The sequence below is a fragment of the Pelophylax lessonae genome (genome assembly GCF_965119305.1).
Source record: "Pelophylax lessonae genome assembly, chromosome: 3".
In the NCBI taxonomy this organism is placed as follows: Eukaryota; Metazoa; Chordata; class Amphibia; order Anura; family Ranidae; genus Pelophylax; species Pelophylax lessonae.
The window spans coordinates 197,021,137-197,034,548 of record NC_138770.1 but is presented as its reverse complement, the minus strand read 5'-3'; the positions used below and the strand labels follow the sequence as shown (position 1 = coordinate 197,034,548).

Here is a 13,412-nt window from a genome sequence, read left to right as displayed (position 1 = left end):
GAGGACTGTCCCCGATTTGGAACAAAGACCTTCTTGTCCCTCTTTCCTCATTTGTTCCTCATTTTGGTCTGATCCATTTAGTTGTGTATAAAATGCAATGCTTCTAAAAAAAAAAAAATGTTTATAGCGCTAAACCTTTATCCAATTTCTACATTGCTGCATTGGTAAATTATAAAAGCCAGTATGAAGGAATAGTAATGGCAAAAAAAAAAAAACTTGTACAATTATCCTTTAAGGGGGTGGTAGCAGGGGGTGTGTGTCTTGCGCCTACATTCTTTTGCTAATAGGTGTCCATAATTCCCATTTCACAAAGTTGCTGTCCAACAAATTCTTTTTAAACTGGAACAAAGCCCATTAACTTAAAGTGGAAGTAAACCCTTCTATCATTTTCAGCCAAGGAAGCTGCTTCCTTAGCCTGTTTGATCTTCAACTGCCATGGTTCTGCACATGTGATCAGTTATGAAACCAGTCATTTGATGGTTTGACAGTTTGGCTGAGAGCACAGCATGTGCCAGGAATGTAACTTGGGTTTTTAAAATATTAAATCGATGGGTTTATTTCTGCTTTAACAGTTTCCCAAAAGTATCCCGTGATAACTGTCAAAATTTGCTTGTATGCTCAGCCATCAAAACAGCTGATGTCATAACTGATCACATGTGCAGCACCATGGCCACAGCAGATTAAACAGAGGCAAAGATGGCAGCTTCCTTGGCTGTAAAAGATAGGAGGGTTTCATTCCACTTTAAGCTTGGCCCGATTAGCCAAACTAGTCCAATTTAAAAAAAACTTTAAGGGATCATTGTTTTTTTTTTTTATTTTTTTTTTTATTTATACAAGAACATTTATTGTTATCTAATGTGCAGCCATGTGTAAATGTACTTTAAAGGAAATCTGTCATGTACGTAGGCTACCACAACTGACTTTTAGTTCTTTGAAACATCAAGGAGCTGCAAGTTTTACCTACATGCATGTTCCAGGACAGAGAAAGAAGTTTTCAGAAAAAGATCAGCAATGGCAGCAGACATATTTAACGAAAACATTTTACTTTGAAACCTAAGTCCTAATTTTATTGACAAGCTATGACAGTAAGTTTAATCTGATGCTTGTAGCTACACTAGATATAGTTCTGTGCAAGTGATCACATCTATTATTATAACCATATAGTTAAAATGCACCTTGTAGTGTCTCATATTGCTTCTGTTCAACTCATGTCATGGTCTTGTTCTCTTTGTAGTGGTGCTGCAGGTCAGCACAGATCGGGAGGACGACACTCACAGCCGTTCCCCAAGATGTACATTGCTCAATTCTTGTTCCTATCGATTGGTGAATAAGGATGGACATAGCACTATAAAAGCTGTTGGGATCCAGGGGCAGGGCCTGTCTTACCTGCGTGACATATGGGGATTGTTGCTGGATATGCGCTGGCGCTGGATGATGTTGGCCTTTTCCGCTTCCTTCCTGGCCCACTGGCTATTGTTTGCGGTATTTTGGTATCTACTAGCAGAGATGAATGGGGATCTGGCACTAGACCATGATGACCCACCAGAAAACCACACCATCTGTGTCAAGTACATCACCAGTTTCACTGCTGCTTTTTCATTTTCTTTGGAGACACAGCTCACAATCGGATATGGAACCATGTTTCCAAGCGGGGACTGCCCAAGTGCTATTGCTCTTCTTGCAGTCCAAATGCTTCTGGGACTAATGCTGGAGGCTTTTATTACAGGTAAGATAGTCTTACTGTACAGAATTGACTGAACTACCCAATAAATGTAATATTTTTAACTGTGTCTCAGCTCTTGTAAGATATGTTATGCTCACCCACTGTAAATTTATTCCACAGGTGTTTTTGTAGCCAAAATAGCAAGACCAAAGAACCGCTCTCCTTCAATCCTCTTTTCAAGACTAGCAGTGGTGGGCAGTCCTGAAGGAAAGCCTTGTTTAATGTTCCAAGTTGCCAACACAAGACCTAGTCCCCTGACCATGGTGAGAGTCAGTGGAATTCTTTATCAAGAGAGAGGCGATGGACAAATCCAACAAATTAGTGTGGATTTTTCACTGGACAATCAAGCTTGTAACATGGAGTGCCCTTTCTTCTCTTTCCCTCTTACCTACAGCCACAGTCTATCTCCTGGGAGCCCTTTGGCAACCTTATTGCAGCGTGAGACTTTATCCCCTTCAGGTCATTTGGAGCTTGTGGTCTGTTTATCTGCTACTCAGGAAGGCTCAGGTGAAATCTGCCAGAGCCGTACCTCATATCTACCGAGTGAAATACTCCAAGGTCATCGCTTTGCACCATGCCTTACTCGTCGACCTGAAGGAGGATACCGTATCTGCATGGAAACTTTTGGTCGCCCACTCCCTGAGTTACCACAAGCTACACACAGACAATCCTACAAAACGGAGCTGGAAGTTTGTGCCAACGGGCAGAGAGTTGACACATTTCAAATCTGCGAGACTGGACTGGGAGAGTAAAATACTTGAACTCTATTACTTTCCTTAGCCCTTTCAGCCATCCCTCATTCCGATAACAATGCTGACACTTTTCTAAAAGGAAAATACCACAGGAAGAGAGGGTGGTATTATCGCGGCTCCAAAGACTGTTCTGTGATACCTTACCGAAGTATATCAAGCACTAGAACCCCTTTGATACTGCAGGGGTTTGTGGGACATTGCTGGCATAGCAATGTACAACTACAAAAACGAATTGCTCAGGGGAGTGCAAGCACTCCAAAAAGACAGAATAGGCTTAAGAGACAACAATTATGTGCAGACAGTGGACCAGCACATTTTTATATGTACACCAAGCAAACATTCACATGTGTCAAAATGCAGATACAATGGAGACATCTGGGAAGCCAACTTTGATTCACATGAGAAGGGGTTGTTTTAAGCTGTCGCTCAAAATGTGGAGTGCACTGTATTTAGCTAGACAAAACTGATACACTTACAATGCTAACATGAAAGAACAGAATAGATGAATGCAGGTACATTTATATCGCAAATATACATGCATGCTTCCTTGACATTCATGTAAGCTTTATCTAGACCTTTATATATGATAGCGACGGGCATACAGCAAACACATACAGATGAGGAATAAGCTAAACCACATGCATATAGGCTTGACCTTTGCAATGAATCATCCTAGCGGAATCACTATACTAACCCTTAACACCACCTCAATGGCAGACTACCAGGAAAAAGAACAGTTAGACAGGGAGGAATGCTTGTGCCAGAGCAGAAGAAGCATAGGGACTGTACAGAGGCTGGCCCTGCAATTCCCACTCGATATATTTGTGACAATAAACCAGAATAAACTGTGTGCTTCCAGCTAATTCCCTGCTGCTGATCAATGTGTCTATGCAGAAAGCTACATACAGAGTGAAGCCAATGAGAGGGCAACATGACAAGAAATGTTTATCGATGACAAAGCTATTGCACACAGCCAGTGAACACTTGCCTTCTTGTGGCATGTGTGAAAAATATATATCCTTCAAGGCTGCAAAAAAAGCATCAACATTTGATTGCTATGTTTCCAGTCAGTTTATTTCTCAAAAGGCAAGTGACATGACCACAGGCTAAGAATATTGAAATTACTGAAATATTGCATGCTTTGTCAGGCATACCACTTAGATTTAAGCAAGCATCAAAGAACATACCACAACAGATCTCTTACAGTAACACATGAATGTTCCAAAAACACCATCAAGGGTATTTTGTTTTTTTACATATAAGGGGTATATACAAATGTTTCTCACAATGCTCACAAGATTTTGCAAAAAAAAAAATCACACATGCAGTCATACAAACTAAGAAACACATAATTTGATGAAGTAGGCAATACTAGAGTGTTTATTCTGTTTCAACTATATCTCTCCCCCCCCCCCCCATAATCTATCGTGATCTCCTTGTATTGAAAATGGAGTGCTATTATTGCAATATTTTTACCTGACTGCAATTTGTGCACACAGTAATCCTTGTTTTTTGGTAAAAAAAAAAAAGACTTCTTTTAAAGCGTCTTGTGTTTCTGCATTATATGTGAGAATTTTTTTTTGCCTGTCTGCCCACTTTACCTGCTCAGCATGTCAGAGCGAGACAAGTTTGCAGTGAGAAAAGTTGAGCTACCATGATGCAATGGGAAGCTTCACTTCTTTGAGCTTGCATTAGTGGGGAGCACAACATAGTTCAAGGAGTTTGTAGAACAGCTTTTCAGTATTGTTGACTGCATATTAACTGCACTCCTACTGCAAGAAAATATGCTTGCTCATATCTAAAGCAACAAAGTAGAGGACAATTACCTGCTTCTTTTCGTGCTGTTTTTTCAAATCGACGATCTCCTCTGTTGGGGTAGAAAAAATACCTTTCAGACACATGCCAAAACATTTTGCTAAATCTCCTGCTGCTGTGTTACTTGTTTTTATACATATTCTATTTAAGGCCCCGTTCACACCTGAGTGTTTTTCAGCTCGTAAAAACACTCATCTCTGAAGTTCCAAAACGCCCAAAAAGCAAAATCCCATTCATTTCAGAGGCCTCTGTTCACATAAGCGTTTTGTCGTCTGAAGCAAAACAACTGAAGCGCAAAAAAATACATGAGCTTTTTTTTATTGGCAAATTGCAAGCATTTTTGTTCAGATGTCAATTGCCTGCCTCTAAACGCCTGCAAAAAACACCCGAAAAACGCCTGTAAATCAACTGAACGCCCAAAAAAAAAAAAAAAAAGTGTGAAAACAATACACTGCGGTGTGACTTGAGCCTTAAGATATTTAATGGCAATTTTAAAGCTCACGTTTAGCTTAATGAAAGATCTTCTCTAGCTTTAGCAACTTTACTTATCTGTAATAAAGTACGTCCCAAGTTATGCAGGCAGCTGGATCCTGTAAAAAAATGTCTTTACAAGAATGCCCAGTCCTCTTCCTGATACTACACTTCCTGTGCTGACAGCGTTAACAGCATCTTGTGTAAAGCTGCAGTGAACAAGCTCTTGACAACGATCCACCCCCTCCTCCATTGGTAAAACCGGTTATATAGTGTCACAGCTTCTGTGAATGGTGGTGAGACAGATGAATTACAGGATTCCTCCCCATCCCTTTCACAGATCATGTTAAATGCAGTGTATGTATGCATGTTATATGCAGTTATAAACAGTGTATGAAACAAAACATTTTACCAGTGGAGAAGGGGAGGACCGGAGGAAGGGAGGAGAAAGGGCGGACCGGAGGAAGGAAGGGAGGAGAAAGGGCGGACCGGAGGAAGGAAGGGAGGAGAAAGGGCGGACCGGAGGAAGGAAGGGAGGAGAAAGGGCGGACCGGAGGAAGGAAGGGAGGAGAAAGGGCGGACCGGAGGAAGGAAGGGAGGAGAAAGGGCGGACCGGAGGAAGGAAGGGAGGAGAAAGGGCGGACCGGAGGAAGGAAGGGAGGAGAAAGGGCGGACCGGAGGAAGGAAGGGAGAGAGAGGAAGGGTGGAGAGGAGGAAGGAAGGGAGAGAGAGAAAGGGCGGAGAGGAGGAAGGAAGGGAGAGAGAGGAAGGGTGGAGAGGAGGAAGGAAGGGAGAGAGAGGAAGGGTGGAGAGGAGGAAGGAAGGGAGAGAGAGAAAGGGCGGAGAGGAGGAAGGAAGGGAGAGAGAGAAAGGGCGGAGAGGAGGAAGGAAGGGAGAGAGAGAAAGGGCGGAGAGGAGGAAGGAAGGGAGAGAAAGGGCGGACAGGAGGAAGGAAGGGAGAGAAAGGGAGGACAGGAGGAAGGAAGGGAGAGAAAGGGCGGACAGGAGAAAGGAAGGGAGAGAAAGGGCGGACAGGAGAAAGGGAGAGAAAGGGTGGACAGGAGAAAGGGAGAGAAAGGGCGGACAGGAGAAAGGGAAAGAAAGGGCGGACAGGAGAAAGGGAGAGAAAGGGCGGACAGGAGGAAGGGAGAGAAAGGGCGGACAGGAGGAAGGGAGAGAAAGGGCGGACAGGAGGAAGGGAGAGAAAGGGAGGAAGGAAGAGAAAGGGTAAACGGGAAAGGGCGGAAGCTTCTCTTCAGGAGCTTATTTATTGCAACGTCACAAAAGGCTTGGTGCTATCACCCATTGCAAAGCAAGAATTTTTGCGACAGGAAGAGGACTGGGAACCCAGCACATTACATTTCTACAGGATCCAGCTCCCTTCACATCGTGGGACAAACTTCATTACAGGTAGATTTCTTGACTAAACTAATGCCCCCTACACACGTGCAGATTATCTGAAGACTTGTCTTCAGATTTACCTTTTCTATGTAGTGCAAGGGCCTGCCGGATTGCATACAAATTGAAAGTGTTTAGGTTTGACCTCATATTATATGGTTTTGGTAAGACTACAGACAAAAGTCTTCAGATAATCTGCACGTGTGTACGGGGCATTAAGCTTTGAAAAGGAACTCGAAAGCTGGTCATACATTTCAAAAGACATCGCCTGTTCCTAGATCTAACAGTTTCAGACAAACTTCCTGGTCAAGACAATCATTTAATACTAATGGAGTGAAGGAGGATTTAAAAGATATGAGAGCTATTTTCCATCAGACTCATTTCTTTTTCAACTAAAATAATTGTTACTGATAAAACTTTAAAGAGCAACTGAGTTCTGCCAGCATATGAGTATTAATATCCAAGTGAATCACTGGGCAATAAAACAGTAAGTCCAACTTAGCAAATGTTTTATTATTTGTATAATTGGGGAATGGGCAAGAACCTCTGTTGGGTTTTTAAAGTAGTGTCTCCTTTAGGGATATTTTCCTTAAAATTCTGTTCTGCCAACTGCATAGGAAGGAATCCTAACAGACCCTGACAGAGGTTCTAAACCCAAGTGAATAAAACTGGATTTTTGTCTTACCGTAAAATCCTTTTCTCTGAGGTTCACTGACGGACGTGTATACAAAAAATCCTAACAGACTAGATAGAGGACTTTAAAAAAACAGTGCGATTTTATTGAAATACAAAAAAATTGTTCATTAAAAACATCAGGTAAAACTTGACAATACAAATACTAGACAGATATCAGAAATGAACATAGAACGCCATTTAAGAAATATGTGGTTCCCAAATGGTTGAACCTATTTAATCTACCCTGCTGCAGTTAGATATTGGATTATCTCGCCATGAATTTGATGCAGGTGCATTTCTCGGGGCAACAGCCAGCTTCTTCAGGAAATTATTTGATAGCGAGTTTTTTTTATAACAGGATACACATGCAAGGGATTTTCATTATAAGATTATACACAATTAGTAGGTATTTATCATACATTATCACACATGTAAGGGTATGTAATACCCGTATAGGTGTATCTTGTTATAGAAAAACTTGCTATCAAATTTCCTGAAGCAGCGGGCTGTTGCTCTGAAAAACGCACCTGCGTAGAATGCAATTTATGGCGATATAATCCATCACCTAACTGCAGAGTGGACGGATAAGTTAAACCATTTGGGAACCTTATATTTCCTAAACAGAGTTATATGTTCATGTCTAGTATTTGTATTGTCAAGTTTTACCTGATGTTTTTAATGAACAATTTTTTTTGTATATTAAAATTGCACTACATGTGCTTTTAAAAGGTACCGTTAAAAGTCCTTTATCTAGTCAGTTAGGATTTTTTTGTACACATAGCTTCTTAGGATGTGGTACCAGACATTTTTATCCACAATTGGGTTGATATAATCACCCTCTCCCAACAAATACTTTTCTATGTTCACTGACGGACACAGCTCCATGTCTTCAGGCCATTGGGCTTATGCTGCTCTCTCTTCAGGAGTAGGACTAGGCGGAAACCTTTTTGGTTACGCCCTTGAGGCAGTCCCAGAGGGTATACCATCACTTCCTGCTATAGGACTTCAGTTTGTAACAAGCAGTGTCAGAACAACATATAACGACCCAACATAGGGGCCGGGTGCTGTGTCCTTCAGTGAACCTCAGAGAAAAGGATTTTACTGTAAGACAAAAATCCAGTTTTCTCTTTCGTTCATTGACCGACACAGCTCTATATCTTCTTGACCCTTGGGACGTCCCAAAGCAGTGTCAACATGAGAGGTGGGAACAACACAGCAATAACACTTCTGAAAAAAGACTAAACATAGCCAACCAGGTAAAACAGGAGCTCACCTGACAAAACACACCTCAAAGAGGATTAATCCTCTCCAACAGTGGCCTGAAAAAACCTTCCAGCCAAAGGCAGTAACCGCAGATGCAAACACATCCACCTTATAAAATGTTGAGAAAGTGTGCATGTGTGACTAGGTGGCCGCCTTTCATTCACAGACAGACACAGCTCCATGTCTTCAGACCATTGGGATGTCCCAAAGCAGTATCAACATGAGGGGCGGGAAAAAACACAGCAATACAGAGAATTCCAGCAATACAGAGAGTTCCCAACAAGGCTAAACCTAGCCAACTAGATAAAAACAGGAGCTCAACACCAGGAAAAAAATATTACACCCTCAAGAAGCAGAAGCCTCTGCAACCGCAGCCTGCAAAACTTTGTGGCCAAATGCCGCATCCGAAGATGCAAGTACATCCATATTTTAAAATTTTGTGAATGTGTGCAGACGACCACGTAGCCGCCTTGCAAACCGACCCACTAACGCCTGATGACGGAAGGCCCAGGAGGCAATAAGCGCCCTCGTAGAATGCGCTTTAAAAAGGAAAGGAGGAACCTGACCCTTAATAGAACAGGCCTGCACCACTGTCTGCCTGATCTACCTGGAAATGGTCGCAGCAGATGGAGCATGCCCCTTACAAGGTCCATCCGTAAGAACAAAGAATTGGATTTCCGAATCGGTCCAGTCACCCCCAGGTACACCAGAATCGCCCTAACATCCAAGGAATGTAAAGTAATTTCCTTAGGATGTTTCGGCTTAGGACATAAAGAAGGTAGCTCAATATTTTCATGCAAATGAAATCCACAGACAACCTTAGGAAGGAACCCCCTGACCGGGTCAACACCACTTTGTCCCTATGAATTACCAGGTAAGGCGACCGACAGTACAAGGCAGCCATCTCTGACACCCTACATGCGGAATAGGGACTATAAAGGCCACCTTCTGCGACAGTGAGCAGAGGAAGTTCTCAAATATTTTCAAAGGGAGGCTTTAGAAGCACCGACAGTACCAGAGTGAGATCCCATGGAGGCACTAGGGATCGCACCGAAGGAGCCAGATGGCAAACTCCCTGCACAAAAGTGTGAACCAAGGACTTTGCCGTCAATGGCCTTTTTAAAAAATATGGCCAAAGCTGAAATCTGGCCCTTGATGGTGCCCAGAGCCAAAAAGTTGATCTACTCCTAGTTGTACATACTCCAACAGTGGAGACACAGAAAAGAAACGGGGAGAACCCCCCCCCCCCCCACCCCCAGGCCCACACCAAGTAATGTACGCCTTCGAAACTCGATGATATACCTTCCTGGAAGTAGATTTCCTAGCTTTTAACAGCGCGGGAATCATCTGACTTTAACAGCCCTCTGTCCTTCAGCACCTGGCTTTCAATAGCCAGGCCGTTAAAGCCAGCGACTGTAAAGTAGGATGGAAGATTGGTCTCTAAGACAGAGGTTTTTCCCATAGAGGAAGTTTCCAAGGGATGTCTTCTACCAGCCTTACCGGGCTTGCGAATCAAGAACAGTGAGGCCAGTCTTGTGTCACCAGAATGACTGGAATCCCTTTTATCTCGACTCTGCGTAGCAGTCTCATCAGAAGTTGTATTTTAGCAAAGGCGTAAATCAGATGATACCGACCCCAAGGGGCCACCAGGGCATCTGCGGCGTCAGCCAAAGGATCCTGAGACCTTGACACAAACTTCTGCACCTTCCTGTTTAGACAAGAGGCCCGCAGGTCCACACCGGGGATCCCCCACGAAGGCACAGTTGATGAAACACCTCTGGGTGAAGAGACCATTCTCCCGGGATCCAACGTCTGCCGACTGATTTCCGCTTGCCAGTTCTCTACCCCAGGAAAGTGCTCAGCAGAGAGGGCTGGAACATATAGTTCTGCCCACCTCAAGATACCGGCCACTTACCGGGCCAGCAGAGCACTCCTTGTGCCCCCTTCATGATTGACATATGCCACAGCCGTAGCATTGTCCGATTGTATCCTCACTGGGCGTCCCTGCAGACGATCCGTCCATTAAGACCAAGTCTGATCACCCGAATTTCCAGGATGTTGATCGGCAATCTGGACTCCTCTCGAGTCCAAACACCTTGGGCCGAGTACACTCCCAAGACACATCCCCCATCCGGACAGACTGGCATACGTGGTGATTACAGTCCAATACAGGGGAAGAAAGGATTTTCCCAGACGAAGTGCCAGGGAGCGGAGCCACCATACCAGAGACTCCCTCAAACCCCCAACTCAAAAGGTTTAAGATGTCCAAAGACAGCGGATCCTTGTTCTATTTGGTCAGAATCTGCAGAGGTCTGGAACTGAGTAAACAGAAGCGCATCCTGTAGCTTCAGAAATTTCACCCGAGGAAGAAATACCCGGGCTGACGCCGAGTTCAGTGTCAGACCCAAGTAGTCCAGCTTTGTGGAAGGAGTCAACGCCGATTTCTGAAAATTTAGTGTCCATCCAAACTCCTGTAGAGTTCGCACAGTAATGTCCAGGTCGGCTTCTAGAGCCGAGGAAGACTCTGCAAGCAGAAGCAGATCGTCCAGGTAGCAAGGTGAAACCAAAAGTTAATGCCACAAATAGATAGCGCTCCTCGCCCACAGCAAAAATAAGAAAACTCTGATGCCCGACATATATCGGAATATGAAGGCAAGTGTCCTTGAGATCAATAGAAGTCAAAACATCCCCCCCTTGATGAAGAAAAGATATTACCGTGCGGATGGACTCCATCCGAAATTTCTGAACCCGCACAAAGTGGTTCAGAGTCTTGAGATCCAAGATCGGACGAACCTTGCCTTCCTGGGAACTGTAAAAAGATTTGAATAAAAACCTTGAAAAAGTTTAGACTCTGGAAGCGGCACAATAACTCCTTGTAATAACAGGTCCTGCACTGCCCCGTAGAGGTCCTGTAGCCAATGGTGAGACAGATGAAAGTTTGAAGGAAAGAAACTTGCCGAAGGCAAGGACCGAAACTCGATCTCGTAACCGAACCAACTCGTGGACCCACCTGTCCTAAATGAGTAAGGTCCACGGATCAAGAAAAAGGCGAAGACGTTACCCCCTTCAAGCTGGGGAAGGCTCGCCTGCAGAACCAGAAGTGCCCGCTTTTTACTTACTTACTATTCCAGGGTCTCTTGGAGCCTCCAGCAAAGTTACGGGTGGATCCTGAACCATTTTCCTGCGATCCACATGGACAAAAGGGCTACTTGTGAGCCGAGAAGAAAGGACCACGTTTACGACTAGGATCTTTGCCCCTAGCAACCTGCGGAAGTGAAGTAGTGAAGATCAGTCAGCACCCTTTTAGAAGCCTGGCTGGCCGACTAGTGGTTCAACCATATCATGCGGTGCAGAATCACCACCGTCACAGATACCCTGCCGGCCAAGGAGATTGCATCCAAAGATGCATCACAAATGTACTGTAAGCCCTGGATCAACTGATCCACAAGCTCAGGAGGGTGTTGACTCCCTTCCAGATCCTGGCGTAAAATCTTTGCACATTCTGTTAAGGTCTGAGGTACCAAGGTGATAGCAAACATCGGCCTCAAAATTGAACCAGCCACAGTGAAAAGGTACCGGACTAGAGCCTCAGCTCTCTTGTCCACGGGATCCTTAGGGTTGGAGAATCCTCCACCAGCAAAAGCGTGGCCTTACTTAGCCTAGAAACCTAAACAGAAGGGACTCCTCAAAGGGATATCTCCAAGCCAGACGCTTCGTTATTCCAACCATGCGTATCAGGGAACCCCACTGACTAATGTCAAAATGGGTAGGAAAGGGGAACACCTTAGTCTCTTTGAAAGATTTGCGGGTGCCGAACTGCACCGGCAACGCCGACTCAGCATCAGCCGAGTCCTCCAACTTTAACGTTTCCCGCACTGACACAATTAGGGCCTCCACCAGCGCTTTTTCATGCACGGCTACAGAGGACAATGACTCATCCCCACAATTGGAGCACTCCGGTTGCGTGGATGCAGACCCAGAGGGCTGACTCTCGTCCGCGGCGGGCAAATCCACCTCAGACTCGGAGGTGGCAGAAGATGCAGGTGAGGGGGGGGGGGGGCGCTTCTTGCGAGGACTCTTTTGCAGGGCCATATCTACCTTGGATACAAGTGACTGCAGTCAAGGCCGCCAGGGCAGACAAACCCAAAGGATCCCGCAGCTTCCAGGAGCAGGTCAGGTGGTGATGCGTGCTCCAGAAACTCCATTGCCAACAAAAGGTTAAGCGAAGCTGCGCACAAAAAAGAAAAAAGTTGTTTTTTTAGGGGATTTTTTGCAAAAAAAAGGGGGGCCCTCATCCTAAGAATCCACCCGCGGCACTGTATAGCAGAGGAAGAATCGTATACCCCCAGAGACCACACAAAAGCTGGAGAGCGGCAAACAGCCTGCTACACTGCGATGGAAGAGGACACCCTGACACTGACACTAGAGGCCCCTGCAGCACATCATCAAACTCAGACTACAAGAAAATGGCTGCTGTTGACCTCTATGGGAAACCCAAAACATGGCCGCTGGACTACACAAACATGGCCACCGAAGCCGGGAATGCAGAATCATGGCAAAATGGTGGCGCTGCACAGGACCCGAGACCCCAAGGTAGAGACATCCTGCAGAAGGGGACCCCCCAGAAGCACCAAGGTACAGGCACCACAAAAAAGGGGGACCGACAGCGGCACATACCCACCATTTCCTGGCCCAACACCAGGCAAGCCCCACCCACCCAAATGCACCCGTGCCCCCCAAAAGAGGCTAAGGAGGGGGCACCTACGCAGGGGGGAACCCCGCTGTGGAGATGGGGGAAATAACATGGGGGGGGGGGGGAGGACACAGGAGGGGGCCTACCATCCCCAGGGAGGGCCCGCCACCACCCCAGCAATAAGGGGGGGGACACTACTCTCCACACCATGGTACCATGCGGACGGCATTCCCAGCAGTCCACTACGCCATCTTGGAATGGGGGTGCTGCGGCCAGAGGTACGCTGCGACTTTGATCAGGACTGCTGTTGTGAGCAGGGCTATGCGACCCTGCAAGGCGTTTCACTCGCCGGCCAGTCCCCGTCCAGTCGGACTATGGCACGGCCAACCTAGCGCAGAGCTGATAGTTGGGTCGCGCTCGCAGGCCAGGCTGGGAAGACCATATTTCCAGATCAATTGCCCTCATTCTCCATGCCAGAAGCACAAAAATGGATTTTTGTAAAATCTTACCGTAAAATCCTTTTCTCTTAGCTCATTGACAGACGTAGTCCTCTTTGATTAATATCAAATTGGGTTATACTGCCCTCTACAGGAGTAGGACACTAGGCAGAAGAAAACGTTCT

General features: G+C 45.4%; 2 protein-coding genes across 2 annotated transcripts in view; one reads left to right on the top strand and one right to left on the bottom strand.

Moving 5' to 3' along the window:
- KCNJ13 (potassium inwardly rectifying channel subfamily J member 13) overlaps positions 1-3,251 on the top strand; it is a gene marked incomplete at its 5' end in the record, with an annotated part of 34,213 nt that extends 30,962 nt beyond the window's left edge. The window contains 2 exons of the mRNA XM_082250578.1: positions 1,235-1,726; positions 1,844-3,251. Of these exons, the coding sequence (XP_082106704.1) occupies positions 1,235-1,726; positions 1,844-2,475 (1,124 nt within the window). The 3' untranslated portion in view covers positions 2,476-3,251. The remainder of the gene's footprint in view (positions 1-1,234; positions 1,727-1,843) is intronic.
- Positions 1-13,412, bottom strand: part of GIGYF2 (GRB10 interacting GYF protein 2) — a 615,584-nt gene that overhangs the window by 399,713 nt on the left and 202,459 nt on the right. Inside the window, exon 7 of the mRNA XM_082251280.1 lies at positions 4,302-4,342. Within this exon, the coding sequence (XP_082107406.1) occupies positions 4,302-4,342 (41 nt within the window). The remainder of the gene's footprint in view (positions 1-4,301; positions 4,343-13,412) is intronic.